This window comes from Bufo gargarizans, chromosome 5 (assembly GCF_014858855.1).
Source record: "Bufo gargarizans isolate SCDJY-AF-19 chromosome 5, ASM1485885v1, whole genome shotgun sequence".
In the NCBI taxonomy this organism is placed as follows: Eukaryota; Metazoa; Chordata; class Amphibia; order Anura; family Bufonidae; genus Bufo; species Bufo gargarizans.
This window is the reverse complement of record NC_058084.1, coordinates 459,300,147-459,312,264: the sequence shown is the minus strand read 5'-3', so window position 1 is coordinate 459,312,264 and position 12,118 is coordinate 459,300,147. Positions and strand designations below refer to the sequence as shown.

The 12,118-nt window shown below is 47.8% G+C and overlaps 1 protein-coding gene across 1 annotated transcript; it reads right to left on the bottom strand.

Moving 5' to 3' along the window:
* Positions 1-2,256: 2,256 nt before the first annotated feature.
* LOC122938206 (nurim-like) lies at positions 2,257-6,433 on the bottom strand. The gene is made up of 2 exons (XM_044293571.1): positions 6,317-6,433; positions 2,257-4,400 (listed from the first exon to the last, which is right to left on the bottom strand). The coding sequence occupies exon 2, from the start codon at positions 4,287-4,289 to the stop codon at positions 3,435-3,437; it is 855 nt and encodes a 284-aa protein (XP_044149506.1). The 5' UTR covers positions 4,290-4,400; positions 6,317-6,433; the 3' UTR covers positions 2,257-3,434.
* Positions 6,434-12,118: the final 5,685 nt, after the last annotated feature.

Here is a 12,118-nt window from a genome sequence, read left to right as displayed (position 1 = left end):
TGTCGAAACCAACCCAAAATGATACTGAGGGACAGGGATCCTGTAGTCACCGACCCAAAATGAGGGCTCGTTCACACGAACATATTTTGCATTCCGTATACGGGCAGTTTTCTGCGTTCCGCATACAGAACCATTCATTTCAACGGGTCCGCAAAAGATACGGACAGCACTCTGTGTGCTGTCCACATCCGTTGCTCCGTTCTGTGGCCCCGCCAAAATTATGAGTCCTGTCCTATTCTTGTCCGTTTTGCAGCCAAGAATAGGCATTTCTATAATAGGCCTCCTGTTCCGTTATTGCGGAAGGCACACGAGCACCATCCGTGTTTTGCGGACCGCAAAAAACTTCATGGTCGGACTCGTGTGAACAAGCCCTGATACTGAGGGACAGGGATCATGTTGTCACCGATCCAAAGTGATACTGAGGGACAGGGATCCTGTAGGCTGGGTTCACACGGGCGTGACGGATTGGCTCAGGATGCGTTCAGTGAAACTCGCACTATTTTGCAAGCAAGTTTAGTCAGTTTTGTCTGCGATTGCGTTTAGTTGTTCAGTTTTTTCCACGCGGGTGCAATGCGTTTTTCACGCGCGTGATAAAAAACTGAAGGTTTACAAACAACATCTCTTAGCAACCATCAGTGAAAAACGCATTGCGCCCGCACTTGCTTGCGGATGCAATGCGTTTTTCACGCAGCCCCATTAACTTCTATGGGGCCAGGGCTGCGTGAAAAACGCAGAATATGGAACATGCTGCGATTTTCACGCAACGCAGAACTGATGCGTGAAAAACAACGCTCATGTACACAGACCCATTGAAACGAATGGGTCAGGATTCAGTGCAGGTGCAATGCGTTCACCTCCCGCATTGCACCCGCGCAGAAATCTCGCCCATGTGAACTCAGCCTTACTCACCGACCCAAAATGATACTGAGGGACAGGGATCCTACATGCACAGCGTATTCTCCATAGTGCTTCCGATCCGTGCCTCTGTTCCGCACCGCACCATATCTTCTGGATTGCGGAACCATTCAAGTGAATGGGTCCACATCTGTGATTCGGTGAGCACACGGCTGGTGTCCATAGATTGCGGGCCCGCAATATGGGCACGGCCACCGTTCGGTGCACCCACCTTCCCTCTGTCATCGCTATGGGCTCGGAAATCTCAGGGACTGAGCAAGAGGTGCAGGTGTTATGGTGGAGTAATGGTGCACAAACCAGAGAGGCCCCGCCCACAGTGCACCAAAAAGGTTATATACATAGAAATAAGGGGACTTTCACACCTGCGTTTTTTTTTTCCAGCATAGAGTTCCGTCCTAGGGGCTCTATACCGGAAAAGAACTGATCAGTTTTATCCCCATGCATTCTGAACGCAGGACGCATCAGGAGGTCTTCAGTTCAGTCTTTTTGACTGTTCAGGACGGAGAGAATACCGCAGCATGCTACGGTTTTATCTCCGGCCCCCCCAAAAATGCCTGAATCTGGCATATTTTACCATAGGAATGTATTAGTGCCGGATCCGGCATTCAAATTGCCGCATTGACAGATCCAGTATTCCGATCTGCGTATGCGCAGACCTTTAAAAACGTGAAAAAAAAAAATCAATAAATAGTGGATCCGTGTTGCCTGATGACACCAGGGAAAAAAAAAAAAAAAAAAAGGGATCCGGTATTGCAATGCATTTTTCTGACTGATCAGGATCCTGCTCATTCAGAAAAATAATGACATGCGTTTGCCTGATCAGGCAGGCATTTCAGACAACGGAACCGCCTGCCGGAATCAAACAACGCAAGTGTGAAAGTGCCCTAAAAGCAGCATTCGTCAGGATCAGAGACCTGGATTTGGTTATGGACATGGTTATATTTTTCGGCACCTACTCTACATGGCGGTATACTTGCTAAAAAATGGTTTTGCCTGCCTAACGTCCTTTAGAGACTGCGGTATGCTCCACTGCATGACATGGTATGGAGGTATTCTTCCACACATGGCATATCACATGGCGGCACACACGTCAAGGGGGAACATGAATTCACATCAATAATGTCCACGTTATACTGAATCTATTCAGACGTGGTGCTTCTTGTGGCAGGGTCACAGATCTCCACGACTTCTCCATTGACATGTGTATTACAGCACGGAGATAAGGGGCTGCTGCATACCTCCGGAGCTTCTCATCCAGGCAGAGCGTGGAATGTCGGTATTGCGAGCACTAGATCTAGGATAAGGTTCAGGAGGAAACTTTACAATAAGCAACGCTTTGTGTAAAAGTTTCTAAAAATGTATTTATTAAGATGGAACTGTGCGGAAGAAGCTAAAAAACCATGAAATAAAACCTCACAGCGCAAGGACAGCAATGTCCAGATAAAAAAACATTCAGCATGTTAGAAAAACACACACCAATGCCAGGCAGCTGCCCACAGCCGAACATGATTAGTAATAAAAAAATATTATAAAAATATATAATCTGTCTCTGGTCGTAGATAGAAATCCACGGAGAGCGCCGTTCCTGCTTTAGCTCCCGCTGTAAGTGGGCGTTCTCCTTCCCAGAACGCGCTGTCCATCATCTTCCACTGGTAGCAGGCGGTTATACTTTGGATGGGCGGCTAGAAATCTCAAAAGTAAAAGGGGAGGTCCAGGACTGACATTTTTAGATACCACCCCCTCCCCGTCGGAGCGGTGACGGGAAGAATACTCACCTGCTGCTCACCGCTCTGTTCTGGCTCCGTGGATCCCCGAATGTCTTCACTGTGCTTCCAGCCCTGCATGGACGGGGTCAGGTGCGCCAACACAGCCAATGATTAGCGGCATGTCACTGCCGATCCACTGAGGCCAGTCATTGGCTGCAGTGGTGCACGTGACCCAGTCCATATTGAAAGTTTACCCGCGGGGCTCAAAGTCCAGTGAAGATAGTCAGGGACTCGTGGAGCCAGAACAGAGCAGTGGGCAGCAGCTATGGTGGGGGAAGGGGCAGTATTTATAATAAAAAAAAAAAAAGGGGGGGGGGGGGGTTGTCCCACCCAATCTGGGCAACAGATGCAACTGCTCGATCAGGCAGCTAAACAACAACCAGCAAGAGACCAGTGCACGATACCTGCTGGGTGCTGAACGGTTGCTTTGGCACCTGTACCACCCAGCATGTATTTGGGGTTCACCACGCCCGATGCACGACAACGCAGAGTATGCATGGACAACCCCTAAATCCTTACTACCCCCTACGCTTGTGCTAACCAGCCTGCATGAGATGGGGGCCACACTGACCCAACTGCATCTCCAATGGCAAAAGTGAAGCGCCCCTTTAAGGACGGGACCAGAAAAACTGTTCAGATCTTAGCAATGTAAACTTAGCAAAAACCGCCATATGCATACCTACACTTCGCCTACAGAAGCCTAAAGCCTTTACCTCCATGCCACCCACCCGCCGGCCCCAAGTCCCTCTCTCTTCAGTCCTTTTTCCACAGTCCGCCATGCTCGGTGCTCGCTTCCTCTCGCGAGAAGAGCGTAAACTTCTTTTCCAGCTGGGAGCGGAGGTAGCTGTAATCCTGCACGTCCAGGCGGTGAACCAGGGTCAGGTAAAGGGTCAGGCTGGCGGAGAGGAGCAGACGATCAGGAGGAAGGGAGGGCACCGCCCAGAGGATGACCAGTAACTCCAGGTAGATGGGGTGCCTAAGGTGGGCGTAGAGCCGGGCCGCGCGGGGAGACTTATGAGACAGGGGGTCACCCAATCCCTGGCAGTGATAATAGACCTGCTTGACCCCCATCAGTTCGGCGTAGTCGAAGATCAGCAGGACGCTGAATATGAGGAGCCACGATATGGTATGGAGGAGCGCACACAGCAGGGGGAGCCAGGCGCTCCAGGGGGCAGTGGAGACGTTCCAGAGATAGGGTCCTCGGGGGAAGGACTGCCAGTAGCGCATCATGATCTGGAGGGACAGGGCGGTGCACAGGATGTAGACCGATCTCTGCAGCACCCCAAACATCTTCACCACAATGTCCTTCACCACTGGCCAGGCCATGAGGCTGTGCTGGAGGACGAACAAAACCAGCAGCGCAACGTTAATCCCGAGGGAACGCAGGAAGGCGGCATCTCCAACGGCCTCGCCCCACGGAATGGGGTATGCATCCAGTCCTCCACTGATGTTCCTGAAGATGGCCCCGAAGGACAGGAAGCGCACAAACTCTGCCCCGGTGCTGAAGCCGGCCACAAAGCAGAGGAAGGAGACCACTCCCAGGGCCAGGCAGATGGGCTTCGAGGGCCCCGGGGAATCGGGGTTTACGACTTGAGCTCCCGCTGACATTTTCAGATTCCCAGTCAAATCCGAAGCGCTTGACCGGGCCTCATCGGGGTTTGGACCTCACAACACCCTGCCCCGAGACCCTCCTTTATTGGAGTACCAGGGTGGGCACAACTGGGAAACAATAAGCAAGAAGGCAAACAATGAACACAAGGTAAAACATACATTCTGCAAGGTGACTGCAATAAAGAGGAAACTTTTACTGGAGATTTGGCCCCCCCCTCCGAAATTTGTCACTACATAGATCTCCCAATGCTTGGTCTGTCGGCCTCAAGAGGAGTCGCCCAGGAGGTGACACCATAACAGCCCAGGTCAGGGAAGTGGGGGATTTCTGGAGTGTCAGCCCGTGGGTACGGCAAATTATCGGGGCATGTAGAGCGCTAGCTCTCCGGGTTAAAGCTACATTTCAATAAACATAACTGATCTGGTCTGCGACTCTACAGATGATATCTACATAGAATCTCCAGTTAGATCACATCCTCTACTCCAATCCCATCCAAAGCTGCATGCAGAAATATCCAATTTCCCACACGGAATGAGGCATCGCTTATCTGAGCACCTGGAACACGCTCTGCAGCTATTGCCAAAGAAATCTCCGGACAGACACTGAACCAGCAGCGAGACCGAGCGACGCGAACTCAGAGCGGAGGTGGAGCTGGCAGAATTCTGAATGGAGCTCTGGATCTGACCGATTTTAATGCAGATTAGTAAGGGGCTGTTCACACTGCGGTTTTTACTCCGGACAGCCGCATCCTTTCTGCCTCCCATTTTTTGGGGAGCGGCGTCTTAAAGACATGTCCGTTCTCGGCATGGCCGCTGCTCCTCACCGAAATCAATAAAAGGCAGAAACCACTCAACAAAACTGCTGGCAAAATTTCAGTGCTGGCGTCCGCGCCAAAAGATGCAGTGTGAACGCTCCCTTACAGAGCAGCAGCCAATGTGCCGCCCCCCCAGACACTGGAGCGTTATAAGCCTGATGATGTCATGATGATGTCATATGCAGAGATCCAGGGCACGCCCGCTCTTATAATCTATATAACATTTCTAGTACAGACCTCGTCCTATCTGGGGTGAAGTACAGAACCGGCAGTAGTGCAGGCGGATGGCGCCACTACAGACTGGAGCCCAGCACTGCCGTCCGCCATGACCACTGCCTGCTCTGAATAAAGAATAGGAGGAGTGCGCCCCAGACCTCTGCATACAGAGAAGGAGCCCTGAAGTGGCCCCCGCCGTCACGTGGACGGAGTGCGCTTCCATCTACTGCCACGTGTACATACACAAATAGCCGGCCGGTGCTCACTTAGAGGGGGGCTCCACATACATGGTAAAGTCTCTTACTGGTTATTTATTTACCCTCACTATTCTATTATACTGGTGGACCCCAGTAGTGAGATAGGATTCATGTGTGATACAGTCTGCTGAGCTGTGTATCTAATCCTGTCCTGTGTGATACTGTCTGCTGACCCCCTGTATCTAATCCTGTCCTGTGTGATACTGTCTGCTGAGCTGTGTATCTAATCCTATCCTGTGTGATACAGTCTGCTGAGCTGTGTATCTAATCCTATCCTGTGTGATACTGTCTGCAGAGCTGTGTATCTAATCCTATCCTGTGTGATACTGTCTGCAGAGCTGTGTATCTAATCCTATCCTGTGTGATACTGTCTGCAGAGCTGTGTATCTAATCCTATCCTGTGTGATACTGTCTGCAGAGCTGTGTATCTAATCCTATCCTGTGTGATACTGTCTGCAGAGCTGTGTATCTAATCCTATCCTGTGTGATACTGTCTGCTGAGCTGTGTATCTAATCCTATCCTGTGTGATACCGTCTGCTGAGCTGTGTATCTAATCCTATCCTGTGTGATACTGTCTGCTGAGCTGTGTATCTAATCCTACCCTGTGTGATACTGTCTGCTGAGCTGTGTATCTAATCCTATCCTGTGTGACTGTCTGCTGAGCCGCTGATAGTCTCAGACAGCCGTGCAGTACTACTCCCCCCATCATGTAATCCTGGCACAGCTGCTCATCCTTACCAGCACTGCTAGAGGAGACAATGGAGGAGTCTGCTTCTCCCGCCCAACACTATCTGCAAAATGAAGCGTCTTCCTCCCACAATGCACCGGCCTCGCCTTGCAGAGGAGGTACGGCGGCTGCAGAGGTACAAAAATCTGTAAGTGGCCTCTAGAGGGAGCTCCCATCAGAGCAAGGAAAGGAGGAGGGAAATAATGTGGAGCCCTGAGCTTCAAAGAGCACGTATCACACAAGATGGGCTTAGATACACAGCTCAGCAGACTATCACACAGGATAGGATTAGATACAGAGCTCAGCAGACTGTATCACACAGGATAGGATTAGATACATAGGCTCAGCAGACAGTATCACATGTGATAGGCTTAGATACACAGCTCAGCAGACAGTATCACATGTGATAGGCTTAGATACACAGCTCATCAGACAGTATCACACAGCATAGGATTAGATACAGAGGCTCAGCATACAGTATCACATGTGATAGGCTTAGATACACAGCTCAGCAGACAGTATCACACAGGATAGGATTAGATACACAGCTCAGCAGACAGTATCACACAGGATAGGATTAGATACACGGCTCAGCAGGCAGTATCACATGTGATAGGCTTAGATACACAGGTCAGCCGACAGTATCACACAGGATAGGATTAGATACACAGCTCATCAGACAGTATCACACAGCATAGGATTAGATACACAGCTCAGCAGACAGTATCACACAGGATAGGATTAGATACACAGCTCAGCAGACAGTATCACACAGGATAGGATTAGATACACAGCTCAGCAGACGGTATCACACAGGATAGGATTGGATACACAGCTCAGCAGACAGTATCACACAGGATAGGATTAGATACACAGCTCAGCAGACAGTATCACACAGGATAAGATTAGATACACATCTGAGCAGACAGTATCACACAGGATAGGATTAGATACACAGCTCAGCAGACAGTATCACACAGGATAGGATTAGATACACAGCTCAGCAGACGGTATCACACAGGATAGGATTGGATACACAGCTCAGCAGACAGTATCACACAGGATAGGATTAGATACACAGCTCAGCAGACAGTATCACACAGGATAAGATTAGATACACATCTGAGCAGACAGTATCACACAGGATAGGATTAGATACACAGCTCTGCAGACAGTTTCACACATGATAGGATTAGATACACAGCTCAGCAGACAGTATCCACAGGATAGTAGTAGATACAGGGCTCAGCAGACAGTATCACACAGGATAGGATTAGATACACAGCTCAGCAGACAGTATCACACAGGATAGGATTAGATACACAGCTCAGCAGACAGTATCACACAGGATAAGATTAGATACACAGCTCAGCAGACAGTATCACACAGGATAGGATTAGATACACAGCTCAGCAGACAGTATCACACAGGACAGGATTAGATACACAGCTCAGCAGACAGTATCACACAGGAGAGGATTAGATACACAGCTCAGCAGACAGTATCACACAGGAGAGGATTAGATACACAGCTCAGCAGACAGTATCACACAGCATAGGATTAGATACACAGCTCAGCAGACAGTATCACACAGCATAGGATTAGATACACAGCTCAGCGGACAGTATCACACAGGGTAGGATTAGATAAACAGCTCAGCAGGCAGTATCACACAGGGTAGGATTAGATACACAGCTCAGCAGACAGTATCACACAGGACAGGATTAGATACACAGCTCAGCAGACAGTACCACACAGGAGAGGATTAGATACACAGCTCAGCAGTCAGTATCACACAGGATAAGATTAGATACACAGCTCAGCAGACAGTATCACACAGGATAGGATTAGATACACAGCTCAGCAGACAGTATCACACAGGATAGGATTAGATACACAGCTCTGCAGACAGTATCACACAGGATAGGATTAGATACACAGCTCTGCAGACAGTATCACACAGGATAGGATTAGATACACAGCTCAGCAGACAGTATCACATAGGATTAGATACACAGCTCAGCAGACAGTATCACACCGGATAGGATTAGATACACAGCTCAGCAGGCAGTATCACACAGGATAGGATTAGATACACAGATCAGCAGACAGTATCACACAGGATAGGATTAGATACACAGCTCAGCAGACAGTATCACACAGCATAGGATTAGATACACAGCTCAGCGGACAGTATCACACAGGAGAGGATTAGATAAACAGCTCAGCAGACAGTATCACACAGGATAGGATTAGATACACAGGTCAGCCGACAGTATCACAGGATAGGCTTAGATACACAGATCAGCAGACAGTATCACACAGGATAGGATTAGATACACAGCTCAGCAGACAGTATCACACAGGATAGGATTAGATACACAGCTCAGCAGACAGTATCACACAGGATAGGATTAGATACACAGCTCAGCAGACAGTATCACACAGGATAGGATTAGATACACAGCTCAGCAGACAGTATCACACAGGATAGGATTAGATACACAGATCAGCAGGCAGTATCACACAGGATAGGATTAGATACACAGCTCAGCAGACAGTATCACACAGGATAGGATTAGATACACAGATCAGCAGGCAGTATCACACAGGATAGGCTTAGATACACAGGTCAGCCGACAGTATCACAGGATAGGATTAGATAAACAGCTCAGCAGACAGTATCACACAGGATAGGATTAGATACACAGCTCAGCAGACAGTATCACACAGGATAGGATTAGATACACAGCTCAGCAGACGGTATCACACGGATAGGATTAGATACACAGCTCAGCAGACAGTATCACACAGGATAGGATTAGATACACAGCTCAGCAGACAGTATCACACAGGATAAGATTAGATACACAGCTCAGCAGACAGTATCACACAGGATAGGATTAGATACACAGCTCAGCAGACAGTATCACACAGGATAGGATTAGATACACAGCTCAGCAGACAGTATCACACAGGATAGGATTAGATACACAGCTCAGCAGACAGTATCACCAGGATAGGATTAGATACACAGCTCAGCAGACAGTATCACACAGGATAGGATTAGATACACAGCTCAGCAGACAGTATCACACAGGATAGGATTAGATACACAGCTCAGCAGACAGTATCACACAGGATAGGATTAGATACACAGCTCAGCAGACAGTATCACACAGGATAGGATTAGATACACAGCTCAGCAGACAGTATCACACAGGATAGGATTAGATACACAGCTCAGCAGACAGTATCACACAGGATAGGATTAGATACACAGCTCAGCAGACAGTATCACACAGGATAGGATTAGATACACAGCTCAGCAGACAGTATCACACAGGATAGGATTAGATACAACAGCTCAGCAGACAGTATCACACAGGATAGGATTAGATACACAGCTCAGCAGACAGTATCACACAGGATAGGATTAGATACACAGCTCAGCAGACAGTATCACACAGGATAGGATTAGATACACAGCTCAGCAGACAGTATCACACAGGATAGGATTAGATACACAGCTCAGCAGACAGTATCACACAGGATAGGATTAGATACACAGCTCAGCAGACAGTATCACACAGGATAGGATTAGATACACAGCTCAGCAGACAGTATCACACAGGATAGGATTAGATACACAGCTCAGCAGACAGTATCACACAGGATAGGATTAGATACACAGCTCAGCAGACAGTATCACACAGGATAGGATTAGATACACAGCTCAGCAGACAGTATCACACAGGATAGGATTAGATACACAGCTCAGCAGACAGTATCACACAGGATAGGATTAGATACACAGCTCAGCAGGACAGTATCACACAGGATAGGATTAGATACACAGCTCAGCAGACAGTATCACACAGGATAGGATTAGATACACAGCTCAGCAGACAGTATCACACAGGATAGGATTAGATACACAGCTCAGCAGACAGTATCACACAGGATAGGATTAGATACACAGCTCAGCAGACAGTATCACACAGGATAGGATTAGATACACAGCTCAGCAGACAGTATCACACAGGATAGGATTAGATACACAGCTCAGCAGACAGTATCACACAGGATAGGATTAGATACACAGCTCAGCAGACAGTATCACACAGGATAGGATTAGATACACAGCTCAGCAGACAGTATCACACAGGATAGGATTAGATACACAGCTCAGCAGACAGTATCACACAGGATAGGATTAGATACACAGCTCAGCAGCAGTATCACACAGGATAGGATTAGATACACAGCTCAGCAGACAGTATCACACAGGATAGGATTAGATACACAGCTCAGCAGACAGTATCACACAGGATAGGATTAGATACACAGCTCAGCAGACAGTATCACACAGGATAGGATTAGATACACAGCTCAGCAGACAGTATCACACAGGATAGGATTAGATACACAGCTCAGCAGACAGTATCACACAGGATAGGATTAGATACACAGCTCAGCAGACAGTATCACACAGGATAGGATTAGATACACAGCTCAGCAGACAGTATCACACAGGATAGGATTAGATACACAGCTCAGCAGACAGTATCACACAGGATAGGATTAGATACACAGCTCAGCAGACAGTATCACACAGGATAGGATTAGATACACAGCTCAGCAGACAGTATCACACAGGATAGGATTAGATACACAGCTCAGCAGACAGTATCACACAGGATAGGATTAGATACACAGCTCAGCAGACAGTATCACACAGGATAGGATTAGATACACAGCTCAGCAGACAGTATCACACAGGATAGGATTAGATACACAGCTCAGCAGACAGTATCACACAGGATAGGATTAGATACACAGCTCAGCAGACAGTATCACACAGGATAGGATTAGATACACAGCTCAGCAGACAGTATCACACAGGATAGGATTAGATACACAGCTCAGCAGACAGTATCACACAGGATAGGATTAGATACACAGCTCAGCAGACAGTATCACACAGGATAGGATTAGATACACAGCTCAGCAGACAGTATCACACAGGATAGGATTAGATACACAGCTCAGCAGACAGTATCACACAGGATAGGATTAGATACACAGCTCAGCAGACAGTATCACACAGGATAGGATTAGATACACAGCTCAGCAGACAGTATCACACAGGATAGGATTAGATACACAGCTCAGCAGACAGTATCACACAGGATAGGATTAGATACACAGCTCAGCAGACAGTATCACACAGGATAGGATTAGATACACAGCTCAGCAGACAGTATCACACAGGATAGGATTAGATACACAGCTCAGCAGACAGTATCACACAGGATAGGATTAGATACACAGCTCAGCAGCCAGTATCACACAGGATAGGATTAGATACACAGCTCAGCAGACAGTATCACACAGGATAGGATTAGATACACAGCTCAGCAGACAGTATCAACAGGATAGGATTAGATACACAGCTCAGCAGCAGTATCACACAGGATAGGATTAGATACACAGCTCAGCAGACAGTATCACACAGGATAGGATTAGATACACAGCTCAGCAGACAGTATCACACAGGATAGGATTAGATACACAGCTCAGCAGACAGTATCACACAGGATAGGATTAGATACACAGCTCAGCAGACAGTATCACACAGGATAGGATTAGATACACAGCTCAGCAGACAGTATCACACAGGATAGGATTAGATACACAGCTCAGCAGACAGTATCACACAGGATAGGATTAGATACACAGCTCAGCAGACAGTATCACACAGGATAGGATTAGATACACAGCTCAGCAGACAGTATCACACAGGATAGGAT

Excerpts from the sequence above, each read along its gene's own strand:
- LOC122938206 (XM_044293571.1), bottom strand. The coding sequence starts at position 4,289 with ATGTCAGCGGGAGCTCAAGTCGTAAACCCCGATTCCCCGGGGCCCTCG.